At 40.8% G+C, this 27,980-nt stretch overlaps 1 protein-coding gene across 5 annotated transcripts in view; it reads right to left on the reverse strand.

Annotated features, from left to right (window-relative positions):
• Positions 1 to 27,980, reverse strand: part of kif16ba (kinesin family member 16Ba) — a 146,947-nt gene that overhangs the window by 101,877 nt on the left and 17,090 nt on the right. For 4 of the 5 annotated variants that reach the window (XR_005946343.1, XM_041215291.1, XM_041215272.1 and 1 more), the window contains 8 exons: positions 26,558 to 26,627; positions 21,607 to 21,720; positions 18,359 to 18,475; positions 15,509 to 15,606; positions 13,290 to 13,399; positions 3,411 to 3,553; positions 1,386 to 1,554; positions 1,118 to 1,249 (listed from right to left, as the gene is read on the reverse strand). Coding sequence is in view for 4 of the 5 variants with exons in the window: in XM_041215291.1 (XP_041071225.1) it covers positions 1,118 to 1,249; positions 1,386 to 1,554; positions 3,411 to 3,553; positions 13,290 to 13,399; positions 15,509 to 15,606; positions 18,359 to 18,475; positions 21,607 to 21,720; positions 26,558 to 26,627 (953 nt within the window). In the remaining variant the exon portion in view is untranslated. Of the gene's footprint in view, positions 1 to 1,117; positions 1,250 to 1,385; positions 1,555 to 3,410; positions 3,554 to 13,289; positions 13,400 to 15,508; positions 15,607 to 18,358; positions 18,476 to 21,606; positions 21,721 to 24,972; positions 25,088 to 26,557; positions 26,628 to 27,980 lie in introns of those variants that run through there. The other variant, XM_041215300.1, reaches the window with a different exon arrangement.

A 27,980-nucleotide genomic window follows, 5' to 3' on the forward strand; every position in this document is an offset into this window, starting at 1 on the left:
ATCTTAGTTTTCTGGTTTATCCCTCTCTCCTTCCTTGAATAGTGGTATATAATATTAGCAACCTTCCATTCCTCCAGTACTAATCCTGCAACCAATGATGACTGAAAAAAGTGCAACTAATGCCTTTGTTTCTTTCAACATCATAGGAAGCATTCTACCTGGACTAGGTCACTTACCAACTTCCAGTAATGATAATCTTTTTAATACGTTCTCACCATCTATTGTTACCCAGTCCATAACTTCCCTCCTCTTAAAGAAACTAAAGCTGCATCTGGAGTGATAAGAGGATCTAAACAAGGTATATTCTTTGATTATCCCTTTTTGAAGTGCTTTGGGGCACTTTTCAATGCCAAAGGCAATGTATAAATGCAGACTACCGCTGTTATTAAAATTATATAACTGAGATGAACCTATGAAATTATTTCAAGGCTACTCAAACTAGCAGGAAATGGGACTTAAATTAGTGAAAGGTGTTTAAAAAGTCATTACTCAAAAGGGCAATTGGAATATGCAACGTGGTAAGATGGTGGAGTCAAAGATGTTAAAAAAATTACATTTGTTGTTGAATGTTAAACCCACTGGATTGGAATTTTAGGGACTAGCCTTAGCTTGTCTTTGGCTTTTTCTTGCTGCTTTACCATTAATGACAATATGTGGGGAAACAAGTTTTAAAAAGCTGTTGATCCAGGCAGAATAAGGTAGCCAAAGGAAAAAAAATGCGCAGGTTTAGAAATAAAATGTCCTTCAGTACAAGGGACTCACACTACACTTCAGCAAGAATATATCCTTATTTTTAGCAATGTTTCTCTGACTCTCCGTTCAGCATGGAGAGTCATCATATCTGGGCTACTCCTATTCCAGGTTAGACCATAACAACGAGTGGGTTCACAAACTCAAAATGCTGATATCTGGAACCAGTCTAAATCCTTCTTTGGAGGTACCTATGCCAAGCAAAATGGATATGAACAGAGTTCACAACCAACTGACTCTGGTCTTATTATTCATTATAATTATAATATAAAGCAAGCAGTGTTTGGGATAGTTAATAGGCATAATGATAAAATGAATATGTTGGGACTTGAAATTGTACGCCTTATAAAAAAAATTAAAACCTTACTGGCAATCATAATGGTTTTTGAGTTTCCACCAAGGCTGTCTTTCAATAGCCAAGTCAAAACGGAGTCTCTGTAAGGCACAAACACTTGTTTCTTCTTTGCTTGAGAATTTGACCTGTCCTGAGACAAGTCAGCTGTGAAAATAAAAAGCAGTTCAGTTCATCACTTTTGAAGAACCTCATAGAAATTCAAAGCCATGGCCGTTTTAATAAACATTAATTGTTTCTAAGATTATAAATGGTTCAAGAAAAATTTGAATAAAGGACTTACCCAAAGCAGAAATAACATTTCCCAGTGTGACTAAAGACTTATTAATATTCCCTCCTTCTTTCAATCTTACACCAGTAGCACCTGTAGCATCTGCTCTTTCACTTCCTGCAAGATCGACCAAGTGGATCTTGCTAATGGTTTCACAAGGCATTTCAGCATCGAATTTGGCCTAGGATTTCAATTAAGAAAGAAACTCAGGGCCCACTGCAATGATTTTTTCTGAAAGTAGTTGCTTTGTAGAAGCAGCATGAGAGATCAATTACTTATGCTTTGACATACAATGAGGCTATTTTCTTTTTAATTTAAAATAAAAATATAAATGCAGCACCATAGTAAAAGTACAAGTGTGAAGAAAGCACAATGAAAATTGAAACCATTTTCCCTCACCCACATTTCACAATGGAGACTGAGATGTCTAAGGGGCCAGGGTCAAGGTGACTATTTTGGAAATTAATCAGGGCACAGGAGTTTTGTTGAGTACTAAATGAATGAGAAATGGTTAAAGTACTATCAGATATGAGGAAGCCTGTTAGCATGACATGGAATGCCTTCTTGAAGATTTAACTACTGCACAGAAAGGAGACATGGAATGGATCGACAAGGGAAATGGAGAGTGTTGACTCTTAAATTTGATGTTAGAGATTCCGGTAAGTACATTTAAAAAAACTGATAAGTATGGAGGTGTTGTAGGATTCCTAAAGCTCCTGGGCACTGGAACTATCCAGATGGACCACAGTAGACTTTTCCTCTTCATACATTCCTACGTATCAATATGTTGTAATTCTAAAAATTGTATTTTACTCCCTCGTGGGTTGATGTAATTTATAGTTTAAGTATTATATTTTCAATTACCTAGCAATATTTCACTATTTCATGGTGTTATTCTAACTGTAAATAAATCTATACATTTTTAGTCTGTATTCATTAGTCTGTTGCATGGCATTTTCTGCCATTTGAGGCAGTCGAAAGATCATGGGCATCCCATGCAATCTGCAATGGCCAACATTGTAATTAAAGGGTAATTATTAATCGGAGTCTGCAAAGCATATACAAGATCACAGACTTTAGTTTGTAGAAGAAACCACCTTTAGCCTGTGAAAACAATTTAAAAGAGAGAAGACTTACCCACAACATATAGCATGCTATAAAGACTACAAAATTGAAACTAGCTATGCACAGAAGCTAATCAGGGCAGCATTAAATTTTTTTGTCTTTTAAGCATCCTGCAAGTCTCTTCAGAGTTTTTAATAATATTAATTATTACATATTCTTCATTCACTAAGAACCTCTATTACAACATGTGCTTTATTTAGAGGCATAGGAAGAGGCAGCTGTTACACTGAATACCAGTCACTCATATTTATAAAGTGCTAACATATAGAAGTGTCCTAAGGCATCTCAGAAATATGACTCAATTTTGTCATGCACAGGAGTGAAAGAACAGAACATTCTTTGAAAAATCTATGTAAAGTATGGTAGAATAGGTCAGTGTGGTGCAGTAATTTGGTGAATAACAGCACTTGGACCTGGCATTTTTTATTTTTAAACACAGGGAAGAAGAAATATGTCCCTTCATGAAAATTTCAAAAATTCTTAACCAAATGCAAACTTTGCAGTTTTAAATGGCGCTGGAGGATTTAAAATTAAAACAATAGATTTAGTAAGATCTGAAAGGGTGCCTCAAACTACAAAGACTGAAGACTGTTTTGAAGTATAGCCTCAAAACTTAACAATGGCTATTACAATTAAATTTTGTTGAAAGTTGCCCTTCACCAAAATGTACAATGAGCAACTGGGCGAGTTCAGATTACAGTTTGCCCTCAAGGCAATTCCAGCAACTGTCACATGTGCAATACTAATTACTACAGAGCACGATTGAAATGCTTTTGCCTTCCAACTTCATTAATGAAATCTACAGTACAGCTCTCGTTAATGTCTCAAGAGTAACGACTGACAGTTATGCCTTCAGGCTGACAAGATACTTGATAAAACTGAACCCATTAAGGTTGTTTTCAGGACACTCACTTGAGTGAAGTTGATGGTGAAAATGGCATGGGAACGACTGCTGACATCATTCATCCCTGTGGCAGCAGTGGTTCTATTGATGTTTCCAGCTTCCATGAGTTCTTCCACATCGCTGTAATTCTGCACCAAGTGTTTTGATAAATCTAAACGCATTAGATAAGGATGTTTAAGAATCTTCTCTCAATCCACATTTATTTTATAAGCTGACGGGTAATGAACCCAGTTCTCTCGTTACTGATTGAGCTCTTTGTACAGAATGGGGCAGGTCAAATGCATTAGCAAGACTCATAGAATGATACTGTGCAGGCAGCCATCAGACCCATTGTACCAATGTCAGCTTTTTGAAAGAACGCTCTGGTTAGTTACACTACCCTGCTTAGTTACACTACCTTGTTCTTTACCTATAGCCCTGCAAATTTTTTCTTTTCAAGGATATATCCAATTCCCCTTTGAAAGTTACTATTGAATCTACTCCCACCACCCTTTCAGGCACAACTCACCGCATCAAAATTTCCTCATCTTGCCTCTGGTCCTTTTGCCAATTACCTTAAATATCGACTCTCTTGTCAGTGGAAACAGCTTCTCCTTATTTATTTTATGACGAATGCATTAGAGTGACATTTTAAACCTAACCTATTTGAGCTACAACAGCCAATCTCATGTAGGGTTGCCTATATCAGTAGTAATACCCAGTGCCTCACTATTAAGCTATTTCTAATTAAAATACTGGGATATATCCCCATGGAGTTGCTCAGCATAAGTCAATGCTTTATAAGAACTGAAACTTTATATCATAGAGTCCACAAGTATTATGTTATTGTAGTTGAAGCTAAATTCCTTTGCAGTGATCAAATTTAAATTTCTATTTCGATCAGGTCAATGTTAGTTACTGGTTCTCTTTCCATTTCTCATAAGGGCAGTCAGGAATCAGACTTATTTTGACTTTTTAAGTGCGACAGGAAATGTTATGATTGCTCATGGTAACAGTTTGATATGGCGAGGAGAGCTTAATAGGAAATGCGCCATCAATTATTCTGCTGGTATGGCGAGATTGCACCCAAAGACCATAAAGTGAAAGTCACAACACATTAGAGTTCATTTCTGGTCATTCAGAGATCAATTGAACATTGGAGGGTGCTGGCCAGTTTCAGGCTGCAGCTTTTTGCAAGTTTCTCTTTCAAAACTTATATTTTAAACATTCTGGTATGTTCCAGCTGGTTTTGAAATCATTTGGAAAAGCAAACCGAATTACTACTTGAGTCCAAGTAAAGAGATGCTTTGATCACTGTAGAGATTACTTGAGAACATCCTACTGACAGATACTGGAGGTGGCCTACAGTGCACAAGCTTAGTCTGCAGCATGCTGGGAATAAAGTGTAGTTGATAACTCTCCAACTGAGAAACTAATTGCTCTGAGAAGAATATTAATGCAAACCCCAGGCCTTCAGAAAGGTTCAGACCTCTGACTAAAAACACCAATGAAAGGATAGAAAAAGCCCAAAAAAGGATTTTATAGATAAGTTTTGTTATGTCAATATTAATTATGTAATCTCTTATGCCTTTGCTATTTTATAAACCTCAGTGGTATTTAACAAACTGAAGAAAAAAAAGTGGGCAGTTAAAAATATTTTTTGTATAATTTGATTGCTTGAGTTTCTGCTCTTACAGTCATAGACTTTACTTGCTGTTCATATTTTATCTGTTCATTTGAGATTTCCCAACTACAGCAGGACAACATTCAGGCTTGCACAGAGAAGTCACACATAACATTCATACAAGTGCCAAGATCTCCAACATTTAAAAGTCTAATCACCTCCCCCAACCTTCAACAGTATATCCACTGTCAACAATATGTGGGCAGGCTTGGCACCATTGATCACGAGTTCAGCAAGACCAGCCATATCAACACCGTGGTTACAAGAGCATGGTAAACTGGGTACTCTGCGACAAGTGGTTCACTTCCTGGTCCCTAAAAGCCTCTCCACAAAATACAAGTGTAACTCAGAAGTATGATGGATTACTGAATGATCGCAGCCACAGCTCTTAAGAAGCTCAGTACCATCCAAGTCAAATCGGTTTGCTTGCCTGGCACTCCTGCCACTGAAATCAATAGCCAGCTCCTCTTCCCTGGCACACGGCGTACATACCATGCACAGCAGCAACTCACTAATGTCAGCACTGTCTTGCCTTGCAACCTTTATCACCGAGGAGAGAAACAGTAATGCAGCAGGAATATTATCATCTTTATGTCACAAACCATCATGGCCTGGACATAGATCGTTCTTTCTTTAGTGTCACTGGGTCAATATTCTTCAAATCCCTACCAACATCACTTTGGGGTGTGCTAACACTATAACACTGTAGCAGTTCAAGAAAGTGTCCCACCAGCAGCTTTTCTGGGCAACTGGTAATGAGACAAAAATGGTCTTGACAGCATTGTCACATCCTGCAAACTAATTAAAAATAGCTTTTGCTTTGTTGTTATATTATAAATACGAAGCTTGGACTAATTGAGAAGTGCAAAGCCAAAGTCCAACCCAAATCAAAATCCATGATGTCAAGGTGTAATTCAGAAAATGGCCTATCGACTACCAGTTAAGGGGCATGCGAGGAGACAGGTGACTATGCCAGAGTGAGACGGAGACCTAATGAGTAGCACATTAGGGTCCTCTGGGAATTCAATGCATGGGGAAAAGAGATGTGGTATATATAAGAATTATTCTAAGTCAGGAACAGGAGCAGCTCAGCAGAAATGGACCTGGGTGTGAACCTCACCTTCATAGCCGAGTTTGGGGGGGAAAAAAATCAGTGACATCACAGGAAAACCGTAAGTTCATTGGTTGGTAAGAAACTGCTATTAGGGAACGTCTTTAAATAGCCGCTAATTAGAAAAGCGTACCTTTTTAAAAAGAAGTAGCTACTTGGATTTTAGTAAGAAACACTAGGAATAAAGGGGAAGTTAGGGCCAGTGACCCCTGTAAGGTATTATAAGTTAACCAAAGTAAAATAAAGTAAAATAAAGTTAACATAAGGAAAGTAAAGGCATGGCAGGGCAGCTCGGTCATGTGGAACGTGTGTCCTGTAATATGTGGGAAGATGTGGACACTACTGGTGACCTAGACAACCACATATGCAGGAAGTGCTGCCACCTGCAGAAACTTGAGTTCCGGGTTTCGAAGCTTGGGCGGCGGCTGGAGTCACTGTGGCACATCCACGAGGCTGAGAGCTACATAGCTAGCACGTTCAGAGACATGGTCACACCGCAGGTTAGGAGCATGGAGGCAGAAAGGGAATGCGTGACCACCAGGCAATCCCAGAGCACCAGGCGGGTAGTGCAGGAGTCTCAGGGGGTCCCACTCGCTAATTGGTTTTCTGTTTCGGATACTGGTGAAGACGTTGGTTCTTCAGAGGAGTGCAGTCAGAGCCAAGTTTCTGGTACCATGAGAAGCTCAGCTGTACAGGAGTGGGGGCAGAAGAAAGGAGGAGCAATAGTGATAAGGGATTCATTAGTTAGGGGGAAAAACAGGTGTTTCTGCCACAATAGACGTGACATCAGGATGGTATGTTGCCTCCTTGGTGCCAGAGTCAAGGATGTCACCGAGTAGCTGCAAGATATTCTTCTGGGGTGAGGGTGGACAGCCAGAGGTTGTGGTCCACGTTGGTACCAATGACTTAGGCTAGAATGGGGATGTGGTCCTGCAGACTGAATTTAGGGAGCTAGGTAGAAAATTAGCAAGCAGGACCTCAAAAGTAGTAACCTTTGGATTACTTCCAGTGCCATGTGCAAGTGAGGACAGAAATAGCAGGATAAGGCAGATGAATGCGTGGCTGGAAAGATGGTGCAGGAGGGAGGGTTTTAGATTCCTGGGGCTGGCTCTGGGGGAAGATGGCACCTGTACAAGGCAGATGGGTTGCAACTCAACAGAGCGGGACTGAGTTCCTTGCAGAGGGTTTTGCTAGTGCTGTTGGGGGGGGACTTTAAACCAACTCGGCAGGGATGTGGGAACCAGAAGGGAATATTAGAGTAATACCAAGGTGCACAAAATGCTGGGAGAGACAGATAACACTAGAATAGAGAACAGTAAGTTAATAGGTGGAGTCAGAGTAAGGGAGAAAGTAACTACGCTAAATCAAGGTAATACTACATTTATGTGAATGCATGGAGTATAGTAAATAAGACTGGTGAGTTACAGGTGCAGATCACCATGCAGAATTATAATGTTGTGGTGAGAAAAGAGACCTGGCTCAAGGAAGGGCAGGACTGGGTGTTAAATATTCCTGGGTACAGGGTGTTCAGAAAGATAGAGCAGGAAAAAAAGAAGGAACGTTGGCTGTATTGGTTAAGGAGAGCATTGCATTGCTGGAGAAAGAGGATGTCTCCAGAGGGTTCAAGGACAGAATCAGTTTGCCTAGAGCTAAGGGACAAAATGAGTGCAATTACATTGCTTGGTGTAGTCTACAGGCCACCAACCAGTGGGAAGATGTAGAGGAACAAACCTGCAGGAAAATTACAGAGAGGTGCAAACATTATAAGTAGCTATAATCGAGGACTTTAATTACCCAAATATAGACTGGGATAGCGATAGTGTAAAGGGTAGAGAGGGGCAAGAGTTCCTAGAATATGTTCAGGAGAATTTTCTGCAGCAGTATGTTTCAAGTTCAACAAGAAAGGAGGCACTGCTAGACCTGGTTCTTGGAAATGAAGTGGGCTAAGTAGATCAACTGTCAGTGGGGGAATACTTAGGAGATAGTGATCATTGTGTCATAAGGTTTAGGATGATGGTAGAAAAGGACAATGGGCAATCCAGAGTAAGAATAATTAACTGGGGGACAGATGACTTCAATGGGGCAAGAACAGAGCTGGGCCAGATCGACTGGAACCAAAGGTTGACGGGAAAAACTGTAGCTGAACAATGGGCTACCTTCAAAGAAGAAACAGTTTAAGGTATATTCCCTCAAAAGGGAAAGGTAGCGCGAACAAATCCAGAGCTCCCTGCCTGAAAAAGGGGATCAAAATTAAGATAAAGATGAAAAAGTATGTTTATGACAGATGTCAGGTAGAAAGTACTATTGAGAACCAAGAGAATACAGAAGGTTCAAAGGGGAGGTGAAGAAGCAAATAAGATAAGCAAAGAGGGATTCTGAGAACAGGCTGGCAGCCAACAAAGGGGAATCCAAAATTCTTCTTTAAGCACATAAATAATAAAAGGATGGGAAAAGCAGGAGTAAGGCTGATTAGGGACCAAAAAGGGAATTTACATATGGAGGCAGGGGGCATGCTGAGGTGCTAAATGAATACTTTACATCTGTCTTTACCAAGGAAGCAGATGCTACCCAGGCCAGAGAAGGCAACTCTGTCACTAGAAGGGTTCAAAATTGATAAGGAGGTGATATTGGATAAACCGTCGATACTTAAAGTCAACAAGGCATCAGGACCAAATGTGATGCATCCAAGCATACTAAAGGAAGTGAGTGTGGAAATTGCAGGGGGCACTGGCCATAATCTTTCAATCTTCCCTGGACTCAGGGGAGGTGCCAGAGGACTAGAGAATAGCAAACAATGCACCCTTGTTCAAAAAAGGTTGCAAGGATAAGCCTAGCAATTAGAAACCAGTCAGTTTAACTTCAGTAGTGGGGAAACTTCTAGAAACAATTATTCGGATTTAGAATTAATAGTCACGTGGAAATACATGAGTTGATTAGGAAGAGACAGCATGGATTTCTTAAGGGAAAATTGTGTTTAACTAACTTACTGGAGTTTTTTGAAAAAATACAGAGAAAGGTGGTGAGGATAATGCTGTTGATGTGGTGTACATGGACTTTCAAAAGGCATTTGATACAATACTGTACAACAGACTTGTGAGAAAAGTTATAGCTCATGGAATAAAAGGGACTGTAGCAACGTGATATGCACCTAGCTGAGTAATAGGAAACAGAGAGTAATGGTTAATGGATATTTTTCAGGCTGGAGGGAGGTTTATCTTGGAGTTCCTCAGGGATTGGTATTGGGGCCCTTGCTTTTCCTGATATATGTTAATGATTTAGATCTTGGTTTGCAGGAGGCAATTTCAAAGTTTGCAGGTGATACAAAACTTGGAAGCATTGTAAATTGTGAGGACAACAGTTTAGAACTTCAAAAGGATATTGACTAAGTTGGTGGAGTAGGCAGATAAATGGCAGATGAAGTTCAATGCAGAGAAGTGTGAGGTGATTCATTTTGGTAAGTAAAACATGGAGAGATAATATAAAATACGGGTACAACTCTAAAGGGTGTGTAGGAGCAGAGGGACCTGGGTGTACATGTGCATAAGTCATTAAAGGTGGCAGGACAGGTGGAGAGAGCAGTTAATAATGCATACATTATCCTAGGCTTTGTTAATAGGGGCATAGAGTACTAAAGCAAGGAGGTTATGCTGAACTTGTAAAGGACACTAGTTAGACCTCAGCTGGAGTATTGTGTACAGTTCTGGGCACCATGGAAAGATGCAAACGCACTGGAGAGAGTGCAGAAGAGGTTTACAAAAAAATGATTCCGGGGCTAAGAAACTTCTGTTATGAAGATAGATTGGAAAAGTTGGGACTGCTCTCCTTGGAGGGGGGAAGGCTAAGAGAAGAATTGAAAAATCATGAGGGGGTTGGACAGAGCAAAAAGGGAGAAACTGTTCCTGCTCATAAAAGGATCAAGAATGAGAGGGCACAGATTTAAAGTGATTTGCAAAAGCAGCAAATGCTATGTGAGAAAAAACCATTTCACACAGCAAGTGGTTCAGGTCTGGAATGCACTGCCTGGAAGTTTGATGGAGGCAGGTTCAAAAGAGGCATTCAAGAAAGCATTAGATGATTATTCAAATAGAAACAACGTGTAGGGCATGGGGAAAAGGCAGAAGAATGGCAATCATAATGCTCATTTGGAGAGCCAGCGCAGATATGATGGGCTGAATGGCTTCTATCTGCACTGCAACAATTCTGTGTTTCTGTGAAGTGCAATGACAGTCTGCACAAATCACTTGCTTTACTATCAACTGCTACATCTTCTTTCCACTGCTGAAAAGAGAGACATGTTGCCAAAGCTTTTTGTCTTGCATTCAGCAGGATAAACACAAGAAGGCCAAATTTCAAACAATCACAATAATTTGTACAACAGGACAAAATAATGTGGATTGGTTGGCAAGTTGACTCTGATTGGCTGAGGTGCTGCCATGGAGGAAGCAACAGAGAACTATAGGCCCCCTATGCCTTGGGTGATTCAAAAAAATACTCAAGGCCTGAACATATTCCTTTTGTTTGCAGAGAATAGTTCCCTGTGTATGAATGGATGTTTCTTCTAGCGAGTGCAAATCAACCACTTTACAAGCTTGACTGCTTATAATTCCAATTGGTTGTCAGTATAGCTATTAGTACACTCATTGTTCAGCGAGTAGCTATTAGCACACACAGATTGTTCAGCGAGTACTGCCCTAACCTCCTTTCTCTTCTCCCTCCTCACAATCAAGGTATGGACCTCTCTCACAATTCCACATCCTAGTATCCCTCCCCTCCATAGCACATGTTCATCCCCTGCTTCTCTACTACCCAACTCAAATTTGCTGACTACTTGCTCTTTCCCTTCCTCCCGAGTACCCTTGTTCTGCCTGCATCCAACCTCCAAAAGAGAGAGTTTGGAGATGAAAATAATGCACATAGGTAAAGAAATATATAATCAAAAATTCTGACTGAATAGTTTTGATGGAGAAAAAAAGACAGGGTCTTTGCACTAAATCCTCAAAAGGCTGGTAAAAATTTTGAAATATTATACAACAGGAGCGGGATGTGGATTGTTCTCTTATCCAAAATCAAAAATCCTAATAATATTGTGCTTTACATAGCATAACACCCACTTCATATCAAAACACCTTATGCTGTTTCATAACAGCATTGGACATCCACTAAAATGAAGTGAAGGAATTCCCCTCCCACACATTCTCTCTTATTTGGTCAAATCACTTACCTTTGCTTGAAAACGCTGATAACCTTAAGTTAAAGCTAATGTAGCTGTATATTAACCACTAACTCCTGGTCACTCTTAATATGGGAAGTCAGCAATATCAATTCCAGATCCATATGCACCAGATATCCAACGCTGTAATGCTTTTACACCATAGTCAGAGGTGGCAGCATAGCTGTATTGTTATTGGACTAGTATTTCAGAGACCAAGGGTATTGCTCTGGGGACCTGGGTTTGAATCCGGGTCCCCAGAGCATCACGGCAGATGGTGAAATTTGAATTCATTAAAAATCTGGAATTAAAAGCTTGATGACGACCATGAAACCATTGTTGATTGTGGTAAAAACCCATCTGGTTCGCTAACGTCCTTCAGGGAAGAAAATCTGCTGTCCTTACCTGGTCTGGCCTACATGTGACTCCAGACCCACAGTAATGTGGTTGAACTGCCCTCTGAATAAGGGCAATTAGAGATGGACAATAAATGCTGGCCTAGCCAGCGACACCCACATCCCATGAACGAATAAAAATATATACTTTTATTAAGCAGTATGTGGAGTAAAAGGAAGAGGGAGACGGAGAAATATTCTTGTGCATTATCCCAACACATTACATCACAAGGCAAAGCTAAACTTGAACCCTTGACCTTCACAAGGAAGCATCGAATCTCCACTTGGCACCTCCACTGCTCATCCAAGCAAGAACTGAAACTCAGGGTATGAATTGCAGGCGTAGATTTGCATCCCAAAGAATGGGCACACTGAAATTACGGGAATCACTCTAATCAGCAGTCATCCTTATTCAATAGCAAGGTTTAACTTGTATGCAAGAGGTCATGTGTGGGTTTGTAGGGTCTAAGACAAGCGTTAACGCCTAAAATAGATTTTTTTTTTCTTAATCGCAATTATTATTCCTATGTCAAAAGCCTTGGTCCTTATTTCTTAACTCATGGCACTCCATTTTCTTAGGGAAAGATGCCAACTTAAAGTTCAGACTTTAAACTTTATGGGCTGAATATTCCCCCCATTAGGGGGTTGTGCAGGGGAGGGTGCGAATCCGATCGGCGCCCCTGATTGGGGACGCGCCGCCATTTTACGTGGGTGGGCCAATTAAGGCCTGCCCAGCGTGATGCTCGCCCGGAAGCGCTAAACGCTCCCTGTGGGGGTTCCCTGAGTCATTCCCTGCGCACTTTTAAGCATGCGCACGGAAGAGCGCAGAGATTTCCCTGAGGCACCTCTGTGCCTCAGGGAGATTGTTTTGATGTGTGTAAATTTAAATAAAGGGAAATAAAAACTTTTAAAACGTGTCCCCTCATGTGACACTGTCACATGAGCTGGGACATGTGAAAGAATTATTTTAAACATTTTTATTGACTTTTAAAACACTTCATGAAACCTCATCCTGCCCGAGAATGAAGTTTGATGAGAAATGCGAAGGCCACCTGGGCTTTTCCCCAGCCCGCCAACCTTAAGGTTGGACAGGCAGCTCAGCTAATTGAATTAATTACTATTTAAATGGCCTTAATTGGTCTTTGATAGCTCAGTAGGCGCGCAGCCAACTTGGCTGCGCACCCGCCAAACTGAAAATCTAAATGATGCACGGTGACATCGAGATGCAGGCCCGACGTCACCACACATAATTTTACGTGTTGGCGAGCAGGCCCCGCACCTGCTTGCTGAGCAGAGAATTCTGTCCCATATGTAGTTAATACATTATGCATTACATTATATAACACACTCAACGTCATAAAAGGCAAATCGATTCTCTTGTACCTTTCAATTTAGATCAGCAATTTTTTTTTAAAGGGAGGTTCAAGTGTTCCCATTTGAGTCAAAACACTCATAATCCAGGACTGATGTATCCCAAGGTGGAATTTCCCATTACAGAAATATTCTTACCCTCTACATATGGACCTTCCTTTGGATGTTCCCTTACTCTTAAATTGTACGTTTTGGTTGACTTTCTCCTGAGCAGATCCCGTACTCGTTCATTATAAATCTCCAGGTAGCTGTTTTGTGAAAAAAAAAAGGTTTCTTTAATACCTATGCATGTTACAAATTAAATTCTGCACACCCCAGGCCAGCAGAGGATCCTTTCAGATCCGTTCTTCTGCCTGTCGTATCTGCTTTTGTGGCTTGTGGGCTCTCATTACTAGCACTGATTGAGAACGAATACCAAGCAAGGAAAACATAGATAAGGAAATTATGAGACTGAAAAAATGGGTTTTGAGAAAGAAAGAATTTGCATTTAGAAAGTGTTTCACGGCCTCTGGACATCACTAAGTGCTTTATAGCCAATGAATTACCTTTTGAAGTGCAAACACTCTTGTAATGTTTGGAAACACAGTAGCCAGTATGATCACAGCAAGCTCACAGAAACAACAGAGATTAAAAAAGACCACCTTGTCATTTGTGATGTTGGTTGAGAAATAAATGGTAGTCCAGAATACCAGGAAAGCTCTCCTGTTCTTCTGAATTGTGCCACAGGATCTTTTACATTAATTAGAGAGAAGAGACTGCAGTTGATTCTGGTTGATTTGGCACTCCAACAGTGCAGCACTCCCTTGGGACTGCACCGAAGCATAAACTTAAATTATGTGCTCAAGTCTTTGGAGCGAGGAGAAAAGCCACAGCTATCCAATTCAGAGAAGAGACTGCTACCACTGAGTCAAGGCTGACAACTAAACTTTTTATTTTAAATAAAAAGGTGGCAAGAGAGGTGGAGAGGCAAAGTAGTTCAGTGAGAGTGTTCCAGAGGGCAGGAACGATACAATTCAAACGTCACATGCCAATGGTGGCACAAAGCGAGGGAGGGAAGAATAGAAGAGCAAAGTCAGAGGAGCAGAGCATTTGGGAAGGGTTACAAGCTGGAAGAGCTTCCAGAGAGGAAGCTCTTTCTCAAAACCCATTTCTTCAGTCTCATAATTTCCTTATCTATGTTTTCCTTGCTTGGTATTCGTTCTCAATCAGTGCTAGTAATGAGAGCCCACAAGCCACAAAAGCAGATACGAAAGGCAGAGGAACGGATCTGAAAGGATCCTCTGCTGGCCTGGAGCAAGGGCATGGAAGGGTTTATAGGCAAGAACAACAATTTATATTTTATGTGTATCTTGATGGATAGAGAACTGATGGGAATCATCGAAGAACGAGACCTAGGCCAGGATTTTATGACCCCTCCTGCCAGGTGGGATATTACAGTCTGCCGAACTGACTGGAGATTTAAATGGCTCACTGAACTACCAGGGTTGGGGGGAGACGTGCTGTGGCGGGGCTGTAAAATCCTGGCCATAGTGTGGGACAGAGTACAAACAGTAGAGATTTGGACAAGCTGAACTTCACAATGGGAGGCCAATGAGGGGGCACTGAAAATTCCAACTCCAGAAGTTGAAGAGTACTTCTAGGCATTTCAGTTTTCAGTGGCAGAGAGGCAGAAGGGTGAGGCAAGCAACATCATGGAGGTGAAAGTAAACAGCATTGGTGATAGATATCGTATCGGATTTAAATCTCAGCTCAGCTAGAGATCAAATGTAACTCCAAGATTTCCTTGTTCCATTCTACCTGTTGGGACATTACTGCATTAATTCAAGAGCAGGATATTCTTTTCAAAAGCCAAATAGTCTTTTGATATTCAAAGAGTCAGCTCATTTCTGAATAATGGAGCACTTTTGTAAAATAGGCATGTTTTCTACTGTAAAACATAAAAGTCCTTCATGTTGCAACAAAATCTAATCAAACATGTAACAATAAAAAGCCTTATTTTGGATTTCTTTCTTTCAAAAATATTATTTGGGATTTCTTTTTGTGCTGATTGAATTGTTCAATAGTGGGGTTGAAAATGAAAACTAGTTCAATTTTTGGGCACACTTCTTGGACTGTCTCAGCATCAGACATTTCCATCTACAGTACCAGGTGAATCACTCGCACTCTGCTCCCCAACAATTGGCCTCACATTTCCAATAGCCAACCTGATGACTTCTTATGATAAATTCAAAGGGCATGTTGCACTGAACCTTCTAATTCTCAGTGAGGTGTCAGTCAACACATCAACAGGAACTGGCGTATAATGGAGAAGTCTGAAGAGACGGAGCTAACAAAGCAAAAACACTCCTGCTTCCTACCTTACTTCTGTGCGAAATGAAGCTTCATCCCACCTAGATTTCCCTGCAATTCTGTCATATAGCCCTTGACAAATTCGAGGTATCAGGCCTACATCATCCTAAAATAGAATAAGGGATAGATTGTCCATGATCCAGAAAAGAAAAAGAGATGTCAAAGACAAGTTTACCTTCTGGTGTAGTCAATTAAGCTTTCCTGCTGCCATTAATGCAAACCTAAAAAAAAATACTCACAGGAGTATTATAAAACAAAATAACAGCTCCATTAGTGAAGCATATTAGGCACATCAGTGTGGACCCAAAAATTTCTAAGCCACTGGCTGAGTTCTGGGGCAGAAGAATCTCAAGCTGAAATGGGCATCAGCTAAACCAAACTGGTGCCAATGTCATTCCTGAGCAGGTAAATAAAGCAGCGTGGGAAGAGGTAAATTAATAAGGCAGAGACAAGAAGCAAATATTAGAGCCTATGGGGAGGGAGCAAGGTTAACTGCAGGAGAAATAAAGCAGTCCAAAATAGGCAACCCTAGTGACAATGTGGAAATAATTTAGGAAGTGAGTGAAAGTCATTGTAGTCCCAGAGGACCATAGGCTGCTCTCTCATTAGAGAGAGGCAACTGGTGATGAGTTTAACCTGAGGATCACCACACCTCAGGCGAGAGGTGGGGTTGAGAAGGGTGATGATGATCATGATCATGGATGACCTCAGCCAGTACGGGAATTGAACCCATGCTGCTGGTGTCACTCTGCATCATAAACCAGCCATCCAGCCAACTGAGTTGGAGATAGCTCAAGGAGAAAGAACAAAAGACTAAGAAAACAAATAGAAGGGAAGAGAGTGCCTGAAGAGTATGAGTGTATCAGGATATACAAAGCACTGATAAAACAAATCAAATTAGAACGGAGGGACTTGATGTTGTGGCCATCATAACAACTTGGGGTGAGATGAGTTCATAAATAGTCTCAGTGACAAAATTTCCAGAAAGAAATAATAATTCAATAAACATTATTAATAAAAACAGACTGCAACTATTAGAAACATTATCACATCTGTTTGAGTGGAACCAAGAAGTAATAAAATATCGATTAAGAATACATTAAGTCCACCAAATAGTGAGAAAAAAGGAGGATGAGACGTACTGGCAATTTAGACAGGTTTCAACTATATCTTATATTTATATAGTACCTATAATGTAATAAAACATCCCAAGGCTCTTCACAGGAGTATTATAAAACAACATATGACTGAGGCACATAAGGAGAAAGGAGGTCAGATGATTTAAGTAGATTTTAAGGAGTGTTCTAGAAGAGGAATGCAAGGTAACAAGGTCGAGAGGTATAGGGAGGGTATTACAGAGCTTAGGGCCTAGGCAACTGAAGGTGCAGCAAATAAAATCACAGATGCTCAAGAGAATAGAATTAGAGGAGTGCAGATACCTTTGAGGGTTGTGAGGCTGGAGGAGGTCCCAGAGATGGGGAGAGTTTCTATTGGTGACAGGCTGAAATTATAAAGCAGCCTACTATAAGACATAAATTTGGTATGATAGGTAGTGGGGAGGGGTGCTTAGAATGCATCAAGGACCGTTTCCTTAAATCACTATGCTGCATATCCAACAAGGAACAATGCAGTGCTAGATCTGGTTGTAGGTAACAAAGCTGAAAAAGACAAAAACGTAACCTGAAGGCAAAGGAAAATTTAGGCATAGCACACCCACAACCCAATTAGCTTCGCAATGAAAACAGTAAAGGAAATGAAGAATTTAAAATTAATGTGCTTGCCTGGAAATTAGTCAACATCAGTGAGATGAAAGATGATGCAATCCAGATTACTTGTTTGTATTTTTTTAACAATCTGGCAGATTGACACATTTAGATACAAGATAAGGTGTAGGTTTCTACAATTCATAAATTTTTTCTGTATTAATCATATTACTGCTTGTTTCACTCACAAAGGCTATGACAAATGTCAGGACTTGATGGGAGAAATAGGTTGTATGAAATTTATGAGAATAATACAGAAAAAGGTTACAAAATATATACAGAAAGGAAGCAATTGGAGATTGAAAAAGAGTATATAAGATGATTAGCAAATAAGGGAATGGACAAGAAAGGAATCAGGAAGGTCATCTCGTACTTGAGAATGGCCAAATGAAAAATGTTTTAATTATTTTATACCATTTCACAGAGGAAGATGAAAATACAATTGTAAAAGTACCCGGGGAGTTTGTGTAAGAGTCATTACTGGGCTACATTAAGAAAAGGGGCAGAACATAGAAGTAAAGCAACCAGTTCATATATGATGCATTCCAAAAAACTAAATGAGGTTGGGGAGGAAGAGCCAAGGGGCTGGGTGGTGGCAAATGTTATTTCTCTGTCCGTGAAAAGGGAAAAGAATAAGCTAGGAAATTATAGACCAGTTAAGCATTATCTCCATTGAAGATTAAATTCTAGACCCATAATATAGCAAGAAATTAGCAAACATTTATAATATTAAATTTAGACATGTGATCAGATAAATCCAGCAAGGAGCTTTAAAGGCTAATTCATGCTTGATTAATTTTTAAAAACTTTTTTCGAAGAAGAAAAACGAAATTTACAGGGGAACGTGGCTTATGTGATACTTCTATCTGAAAATCCATAGGCTTAATTTATATTCACATAAAATGATTTCTTGTTTTTGGCAAGGATCTTTTAAACCAATTACTAAAGTACCTGCCAAAGCCCTCCAGCATTTGGCATGAAAGTGGGGGAGATCTTCTGGTTCACAGGATTTGCTCTGTGTCTACACCATTGGCCTTAGGCAGTGGAAAAGCTACTCAGTGTACCCATCCCATACTGCTACCCCAAACTTCTTACCGGGTTTCCCATCATTGTATATGATTTGCCAGATCCAGTCTGGCCGTAAGCAAATATGCATGCATTGTAGCCTTCAAAGGCAGCTTCAAGGACATCAGTGCCAAGATCCTTGAAAACCTAGAAGAAAAGAAGCATATTTCCCACATGACAGAGTTAGATCGATGTTTACACTACTCGGTCTCTTAAGTCTAGGTAACTTAACTCCTCCTTAAGTACAAGTACTTAATCCTTTATGGCAACTGCAAAACTATCTGACTTGTCACACAATTAATAGCTTTCACCAAAACTGTCAGTTACTGAAGTTCGAGGCTCAAACCAGGGCAACCATGGAGGCAGTAGGGCCAAGTTGCATGTGTTCCCATCACATAAAGTCCTATTGTCAGGTCAATTCATTTATCCCTTCAGCCTGTCTCAATTTATTAATAAAAAGGTGATTGACAACAGAACCAGAGGCAAATAAGGAAGCCGTGATCGGGAATGCACTACCTGAAAGGGTGGTGAAAACAGATTCAGTAGTAACATTAAAGGAAACAAATATTAGCTAAACGTTTGAAGGGAATTTAAAAATAAACGGGAGTGGAATCAATTGGAAAATTTTACCAAAGAGCAGGCACAGACATGATAGGTTTTATGGCCTCCTTTTTTGCTGCATTACACAATCCTAAGTAAACCCTTGTTTTTCCCCCACAGGGGTGATATATCAGCTTTCAGTACCAGAAGTGTCTACTTGCTAATGTTACCATAGGGCTGTAAAAGCCTTGTGACCATTGCTTCACATTTGACATGTCAACAATACACACCAGACTGAATAAATGATAAACACTCATCCCAATCTACATAAGCCACACCATCACTACCAACTTGAATATTTGTTGCTAATCTTATGCTGCCTTTGTGAAAAATGCTGAAAAGAAGCTTAAAATAAACAAGAATTAATCTTTTATTGGAATTAGATCATATCGCAACTCAACTTGCACCACTGAACAGGGTATAGCAGTTCAATCATTGTTCTTTACAGCTGCACCACATTATCTGTTATTGGGATGGCAACTGGCAGAAAATAACAAATTACCAAGATTCTAATTATGGATTACTGATGATGGAAGGTTATGCTTCCTCCATTTACTTTGTCAGCTTGAAACTAAATACTCCACTTCTTTTGTTTTCATTTCTTGTTTGCCAGCATTCAGCTGTTGCTCCTCCCCATCTCTTTAATCACCCCTAGCCCTATTACTCTCCAAGAATTCTGCATTCCTCCAACTCTGACTTCTTGACCAACCCTCATTTCTTTCGCCACACCATAGGTCTGTACCCTGGCACAGCCTTGTAATATGAGTTTTAATATTCCTTGGATAAGAAGGGCACGTGGTTTGCTCCATGTCCTTCGCTAATCCCATTCAACGTCAATTCCTGTAATCTTGAAAGCCACTTAATTATTGCAGTTGTAATAGCCTGGATTTTGCAGTTGTAATGATAGTGAAACTGTTAGCATTTGCTATCATTACTCCTCCGAAACGGACAGGAACTTCCGGAGACTAGACATGCGCAGTTAACCATGGAAATCCTGAAGATGCTGTAAGTGACTCCCTGCTCCACCACAGAGTGAGCTATTGAAGTCCCTGCAGATGGCAATCTTTGGCAACATCCAGAGAGCAAATATTTTTTTTTAAGTGGATTGACAATTCCATACTTCCAGAAATGTTTCTTTCCCCCCCATGGTAGGTTACAATCAAATAACCATGGTTATCCAATTACTTGTCGCTGTCAGGCTACAAAATCTGTGATATCAGCTGCAGCAACAAATTTGAAGGACTAAAAGTTTTAAAAGGAAATTTGAGGATCTTCATTCAATTTTTCTTATAATATCTCAGACTTGGCTGAAAGCTTCATTAGGTAAACAGGTGGGGAAAGAAGTGCCCACTAATGGGCCCTTCACCTCCACCCACCCGCCCCCCGCCCCCCCAGCTCTGGAAAGGCATCAACATGTCTTCCCCTAATGTCCTAGAGCCTACAGCCTCCCCTTCTCCTGGCAATCCCTAGAGTAATCCCGAAAGTCATCCCCAGGGGTGATAGAAGATGGTGGAATCAGGCAGGTTTCTGCACTCCATAGCACGCCCATAATTTACATGCCAGCCACTTCCCCTGCAGGGCCGGGGTAGGGATACCAAGGGCAGAGATTCAGAGAGAAAGCTGTAGAGGTGGGAATACGGCAGTAAACCTCCTGGCCTTTGATTGTTAGCTGCCACTGCACTCTAAATCAGGCAATATAGTGGAGGGAACTCTAGCCCTCAATCTCAGGAGTAAACAACCAAACCATCCCCACTTCCTACAACCCCAGGCAAACCACCCAACAAAATAATCTCTGAAGGTTCCGTCTATCTCTCAAAGCTAACAAAACAGAATTCCAGAATGCCTATCCAACTTTAACTCATGCATATGATTCTGATTAGTTGCACAGTCATAGCAGCATATGCAATGTCATCTACATTAGTTCCGAAGCATGGATTTGTATTTACGCCAATATTCCTTTTTTAAAAAATACAAGACATCACAGCCATCAATTTTGCTTGGAATCTTTTCCACATTCCTACTTCTCTATGTAAAAAGAAATTCTAAACCTCTCCTCTCGTTCAAGATTTTTCAACGTGTGCTCTATCCTGCAAATGTTTCTTCATCTTCAGTTTTTCTGCCCGAAGGCAGGTCTGACCCACAGCACACTGATCTCCACTGCGGGGAGGGCAAGAAGGCAGATCCTGAATCCACCTCAGCCGTAATGGGGATCAAACACCGTTCTGTTGGTACCAATCTGATCCACACCGCTGTCCAGCCAACTGAGCCAACCTGCCTCACAACCAGGAGTCCGAGTTGCTGTGACAGCATGCACTTTTATATGTATGTTGTAGTCCAAAGTTATGAGCAGTGATAGTAGATTTTCTTTCCATCACATGACTGGCCAGGAATCTCTCCTGCTCTTACCGCCTGCCATTGGTGTACATTGGAAGTTTTTTGCAAGTTGATACACAACCTGTTTGGCTGTGGTATGAACGCAGCTTCCTTGGCCATTAAGTGCTGGAGTGGGGCCTGAACCCAGAGCTCCTGGCTCAAAGGCAGGAACGCTATCCACTGCCACAAGTTCTGCAAACACTATTTATATTAAATAACCTGCACGATGATCCATGCCTTTGATTTTTTTCTGTGTGGAGTAGGGAGATGGTGATATAAAGTGCATTTAATCAAGAAAAACATACCCTTTCCTGGGATACAAATTTGGGACTCCTGTAATCAGCAGACCAGTAAGAATAGTCATACGTAAATGTCTTTAGCCGCTCACGTCCAGAATCTCCTGAATTTCCTTCTGGGATCTATTGGGGGAGAGCAAAAAAATTATCACCAATTAAAATTTCAAAAAAATATTTAGGTTATGTGCGTGTTTGAAAGAAAATATTTGAATATCCTCGTTGCTAGTAAAAGCGGTGCAATAACTACTTTAACTCATATTTCAAGAACAAGGCTGTGTTGAGGACTTAAGAGCTCACCACATTAAACCTCAACATCTATGTAAACTTCCAAAATGGTTCTACATTCAACCTGAAAAGAGCCTATTGTAAGATACTCACAAACCTACTTTAAAATTTGGGAACTGATAAATGTTTTTACATACAAAGTGAAATAAAGCACATTCATTTTGTGTTCACCGCAGTTCAACATTGGCAGTGGTACAGGGAACATCACTAGAACACACTACTCAGTCACCAGTGCAATACTTTACTTTGAACACCAAAGCATTTCTGGAAAAGAATGTGCTTACACTGACTGCATTGAAAGCATATTGATGTTCAATACGAAGAAGAAACCAGGGGATATAAAATGCACCTGATTTTTAGCATTGCAACATTCTAGGTATTTCATGTTTAATACTTTAAACCACTTATTGTGCTGGTATTTTTCTTTATATTCCTTGCTCATATAATTTTTCTTTCTCCTGTATGTTAATTAATTCATTGTTTCAAATTATGATTCTCCTTCAGTTTTTTTGTATTTATTCATGGTATTTAAGTGTCACTGGCATGACCAGCATTTGTTGCCCATCCCTAGTTGCCCTTAGAAGGCAGTGGTGAGCTGCCTTCTCGGACTGCTGCAGGCCATGTGGTGTAGGTACACCACAGTGCTATTAAGGAGGAAGTTCCAGGATTTTGACCTAGCAATAGTGACATAGCTCCAAGTCAGTATGGTGTATAGCTTGGAGGGAAATGCGAAGTTGGTGGTGTTCCATGCATTTGCTGCCCTTGTTTTTCTCAAGGTCGCAAGTTTGGAAGGTGCTGTCGAAGAAGCTTTGGCAAGTAGCTGCAGTGCATCTTATAGATGGCAAACATTGCTGCCACTGTGCATCAGTGGAAGGAGTGAAGGGTTAAGGTGGTGGATGGGGTACCAATCAAGTGGGCTGCTTTGTCCTGGTTGTTTATCCGTTATCTTCACTCATGCCTCAGGAGTAGATGGTTGCGGTTTCACCCATCACTCCAGGATGAGCACATAATGTAAGCCAACACATTGAATACAATACTGAAGGAGCACTGAATTGTAGAAGATAACATTCTTCAAATGAGGAGTTAAACCAAGGCTCTGCCTTCCTGATTCAAGTAGACATTAAAGATTCTCTTGGCACTATCAAAGAGCAAAGTACTCTATCAATACCATGGCGAACCAGCCTGAGGATCTGGTGCAATGTAGCTACCATCTTAAACAATGGCTTAACTTATGGAATATGATCTTAGGTACCCACAAACAAGGTAGATAGATTTTTGATAGACAAGGGAGTCAATGGTTATGGGGCGGCAGGTCAGAAAGTGGAGTTTAGAGCACAATCAGATCAACCATGATCTTATCGAATGGTGGAGCAAGCTCGAAGAGCCAAATGGCCTATTCATACTCCTAAGTCCTGTGTTCCTATTATTACTTTGTACTGTACAAGAAAGGATCTTGAAGGTGTTAAAGATATAGGGCACATCTGCTCCAACCACTGATTTTTATGAGTACCTGCAGTTTTGACAAATCCCAACTACTTTCCTTCATTATTCGACGGAAAATGCTATGGGGGCATTATCATTCTTGTCTTGACAGGATAACTCCAATGCAGATTAAACCTGTGGTTGTCCAAACAGTTCTCGTTCATTTTTCAGGGCTCCCAAATATGCAAGGGAAGGGTTTCTTCAGCCCATGAGCAAGATTCAGAACAAAGCAGTGAGGTGGATTTGTGGCAAAAGATAAAAGCAGCTGCAGGAAACAAGGATTTTGGACTATAAGACCGGTCACTAAAAACCCTGATGGAGAAATTAATCTCACAATGGGCGCACCTCTTTACCATAGCCGTTCATGTGCAGAACTGAATTAAGCAGCTGGCAGTGAGTAACCCTGGTGTGTGGTACTTGACTTAGATGTCAAGAACAGCAAGGTGGCTGGTATGACACCAGCCATCCTTGTGTGGATCCTTCTAGCAAACTAACAGGTGCCCACTGTTATATCTTTGTAGGCCATCTCTCATGTACTATCCTTACTGATTCATCATGGCATGATAAGCGTTATTGTGAACAAGAGCCCTAAGATGCAACTAGAGAGCTCCATTATCCCTATTCTATCTTTACCTTGACTATCTTGTTTCACAGCATGGTCACAAAAATAAGTTAACAGGAACAAATCTCACATCATGCACTTCAGCAGAAGCCAGAATCTATATACACAAGAATCTAGTTTAATCTCACATGATTAAGGTTTTTACATAATTTTTGCTTATAAATGGCTTGTGGATTTTGATTGTGGCTAGAATTAATGAAATGGTTGTTTATTCTCAAGATACTTTACAGTTTAATGTGTCAGGATGTTACAGAAAGAATGTGATGGCACTAGAGAAGATACTGAAGAGATTTACAAGAATGTTGCTAGAAATGGAGGAACTTAACTATGTGACTGGGTTACAGAGAAATAAACAGTAGCAAGTGAAGCTCCATCCCTCTGGTCAGTATCCATTTAGCAGAACCAACAACCCACAAGATATATTGACTATCCATGGTGTGGGCAGGAGGATGGTGGCAGTGCACTCAGAGATATATGGTGAGCTGTACTAATCAGAATGCCACTTGCAAGGAACTTGCTGCCTCTATCACAAGGTGTCAAACTCATGATGGTCAGTTGTCTAGAAATCACCCTCCCTGGGTCAGGGTTTGTGAGGGAAAGAGACAGCCTGGAGAAGGGGAGAGAGTATGTGAGAGAAAGAGAATTAAGATCCTCTTTGGGATCAAATGGTAGTTACATGGTGTACCTGCAGGTGAACTTCATAACTGCACTGACCACCTGTGAGGGCTTATATATATATATAAAAAACATGGAGTTGACATACACTGTATTCCAGGTCTCACACTCAGTCCATTCCAAAGGCTTTCATTATTAATTAAAAGATGTTAAAAAAGCAGAAGTTTGCATCATCCTTCCCCTTATAAAGCCCACATTCTTGCTTATTATCTCCCCAGACAGGCTGACAACGAGAAACCACTGCAAGAGAGATCCCCAGAGCAAGGCAGTTTGTCACTTTTTTGCTTTTCCAACAGCTGCCAGTCCCTTACCTTTGAGCAAGAATAGTTCATCTCAAGATTTTCTGCTGTCAAGTATTTTGAAACCTTATGATACAGCAGTGTACTGGTTCCTTGGTAGAAATTTCCAAGTTAGTCCAATTTTAGCACATTCTTTGTCCAGGATTTGCACTAGATTGTTTGGTTTGAAGAATATTAAATGTAAACTGCTACTAAGTTGTACTTAGAATCATAGAAAATTTACAGCATAGAAAGAGGCCACTTGGCCCATTGTCTCTGCGTTGTCAAAAAACAAGCCACCCAGCCTAATCCCTCTTTCCAGCATTTGGTCCGTAGTCCTGCAGGTTAAGGCACTTGAGGTGCATATCTAGACACTTTTTAAATGAGTTGACGGTTTCTGTCTCTACTACCTTTTCAGGCAGTGAGTTCCAGACTCCCACAACCCTCTGGGTGAATATGGTTTTTCTCATCTCCTCTAATCTTTCTACCAATCACTTCAAATGTGTGCTCCATAGTCACTAACCTCTCTGCTAAAGTAAATAGGCCCTTCCCGTCCACTCTATCCAGGCCCTTCACAATTTTGTACGTTTCAATCAAATCCCCCCTCAGCCCCCTATGTTTCATGGAGAACAATCCCAGCCTATCCAAACTTTCCTCATAGCTGTGAATGGGGTGGCTTTTCTCATAAGATTTTTCTTTGCACTGTTTTAACACTTAACATATTCTAAAAAAAATCCCTGTATCCCTGTAAATATGAAGAATAATTTTCACCAACTGCATGTAATAAAACAAAGTGGCAAGTAAATTTTGATGAAAGAGGATGATAAGCTTTTCCTCAGTTGTTTCGAAGTGACTATTATGCTTTTTTTATGCTATATTTTTAGCATAACTGGCAATGAGTCACAAGCCGATCTGGTAATCAGAGTTCCCAGGGCAGACTCAACTAGTACTGGACCCATCTCCTCACTGGTACAAAGCGCTAGCTTGCTTTAAACAAGAGACATACAGCTCATTCTCGTCAATGGACCATGCACAAAAATGGATATTTACCTTTAAGTAATTATCATTTCCCTACACACACCCATCCCCTGTAGGGGTAGAACAATGCACAAAAACCATTTTCTCTAGCATTTCTTTGCCCTTTAAAAATAAGGGTTGTGTTTGTAAAAGTTGGTCGCATTTTACAGCGGCAAAATACAAAAATGAACAGGTTTAAAAGCTTAAGAGGTAGGGCATACATTATTAGTTAGTTAAAAAGACCGATGATATCAGATCACCATTTACAATGAAGAAAATGGAGTGTGGGGCTGTGAAATGACAGAAAATTGCCTTTAAGTGGAAATGATACAGAATCAGGCTTCCACAGAAATGGAGGCAAGATTATTAGGGTTCTTAATAAACAACAGGCATTTGTCTATAGATGAAGTGGCCAATTTGCAAATGCTAAGTTGCAATTCCACAGTAGATCTTTGCATTTTCCAGATACATTTGTCAAGTTACTGAACCACTCCAACAAGTTAAAAGCAGGTCTCTAAAATATACTGAAAAATATTAAATGGACTGTTCCCTATACTATTGTGTACTAAAAGGGTGCTGATACTATTTTGAAGAGCTATACCTTTAAGTTTGTGATTGTTGTTTTGTTTCCGTCCATGTGTATGATGTACTTGGCATCCAAATCCTTTTCTCTGCACAGAAATAAAGATATTTATTCATTAATAAAATTACATTAAAAGAACTTGTCATGTAGTAGGTTGTAGCAAATCAGCAATTCTATCAGTTTTATTTATACATATTTCAAGAAGTGAACAAATAATTATTAATACATTCTACTCTATGCCAATTTTACAGCAACTACTTTCTTTCTACAAAGTTTCATGCTATCATTTTTGTTAAAATGAGAGAAATAAAACAAGATTATTAATAATATCCGCTTGCCTGGATGAGAGCAGCTCCAGCAACACTCGAGAAACTTGACACCATTCAGGGCAAAGCAGCCCACTTGACTGGCACCCCATCCACCACAATAAACATTTACTCCCACCATAATGGCAACAGTGTACCATCTACAAGATGCACAGCAGGAACAGCACCTTCCAATCCCAGGACCTCTATCACCTAGAAGGAAAAGTGCAACAGATACATGGAAACACCACCGCTGCAAGTTCCACTCCGAGCCACTCACCATCCTGACTTGGAAATATATCACCGTTCCTTCACTGTTGCTGGGTTAAAATCCTGGAACTCCCTCCCTAGGTGTACCCATACCACATGGGTTGCAGCAGTTCAAGAAGGCAGTTCACCACCACCTTCTCAGGGGCAATTAGGGATGGGCAACAAATGCTGGCCTAGCCAGTAATACCCACATCTGATGAATGAATATATTAAAAAGGTAGAGAAAATTTGACATGGCAATTGTTATTTGGCTATTTTTGCACCTTTTGGAATACAGTAGTAAATCCTCCTTTCTCCCTCACACACACACCACAACCCCCCCCAACCCCCGTGGAACACATCAGGTCCAGAATTTTACGCTGCCCCACTGGCGGATTTTTAGGCGGTGGGGAAGGGGGAATGAGTACAAAATTGAAGGGACAGGGTTCCTTCTGGGTTCCTGCCAGCCCCGACCACACAACAATTTTATGCAGGCAACACCTCAGATGAGATGCCCCAATTGAGTCCCTTAAGTAGCCAATTGTTGGCCACTTAAGGGCAGTTTCCTAGCCTCAATGTTTAGGCTGACCAGAAAATTCGAGAAACCCGAAAAAGAACAGAGTTACGCCTCAGGTGGGGAGTGTGGGGTGGTTGGTTGGGGGGGGGGGGGGGGGGCGCGGCGGCGGCAGCTCCAATGCTCCCCGCCCTGGTACCCCTTGAACTTACCTGGGCCTCCAGTGACCAGACATAGGCTCCGACGTCCTCCTTCATTTCTTTTTCTGACCACTGCAGCATTGTCACTGCCAGGACTGGAGAGCTGTTGGCCCATCAGATTGGCCAGCAGCTCTCTAAGATGTGACTTCCTCCCGGGTGAAGGGCGGGAGTCC

Source organism: Carcharodon carcharias, chromosome 2 (assembly GCF_017639515.1).
Source record: "Carcharodon carcharias isolate sCarCar2 chromosome 2, sCarCar2.pri, whole genome shotgun sequence".
Taxonomy (NCBI): Eukaryota; Metazoa; Chordata; class Chondrichthyes; order Lamniformes; family Lamnidae; genus Carcharodon; species Carcharodon carcharias.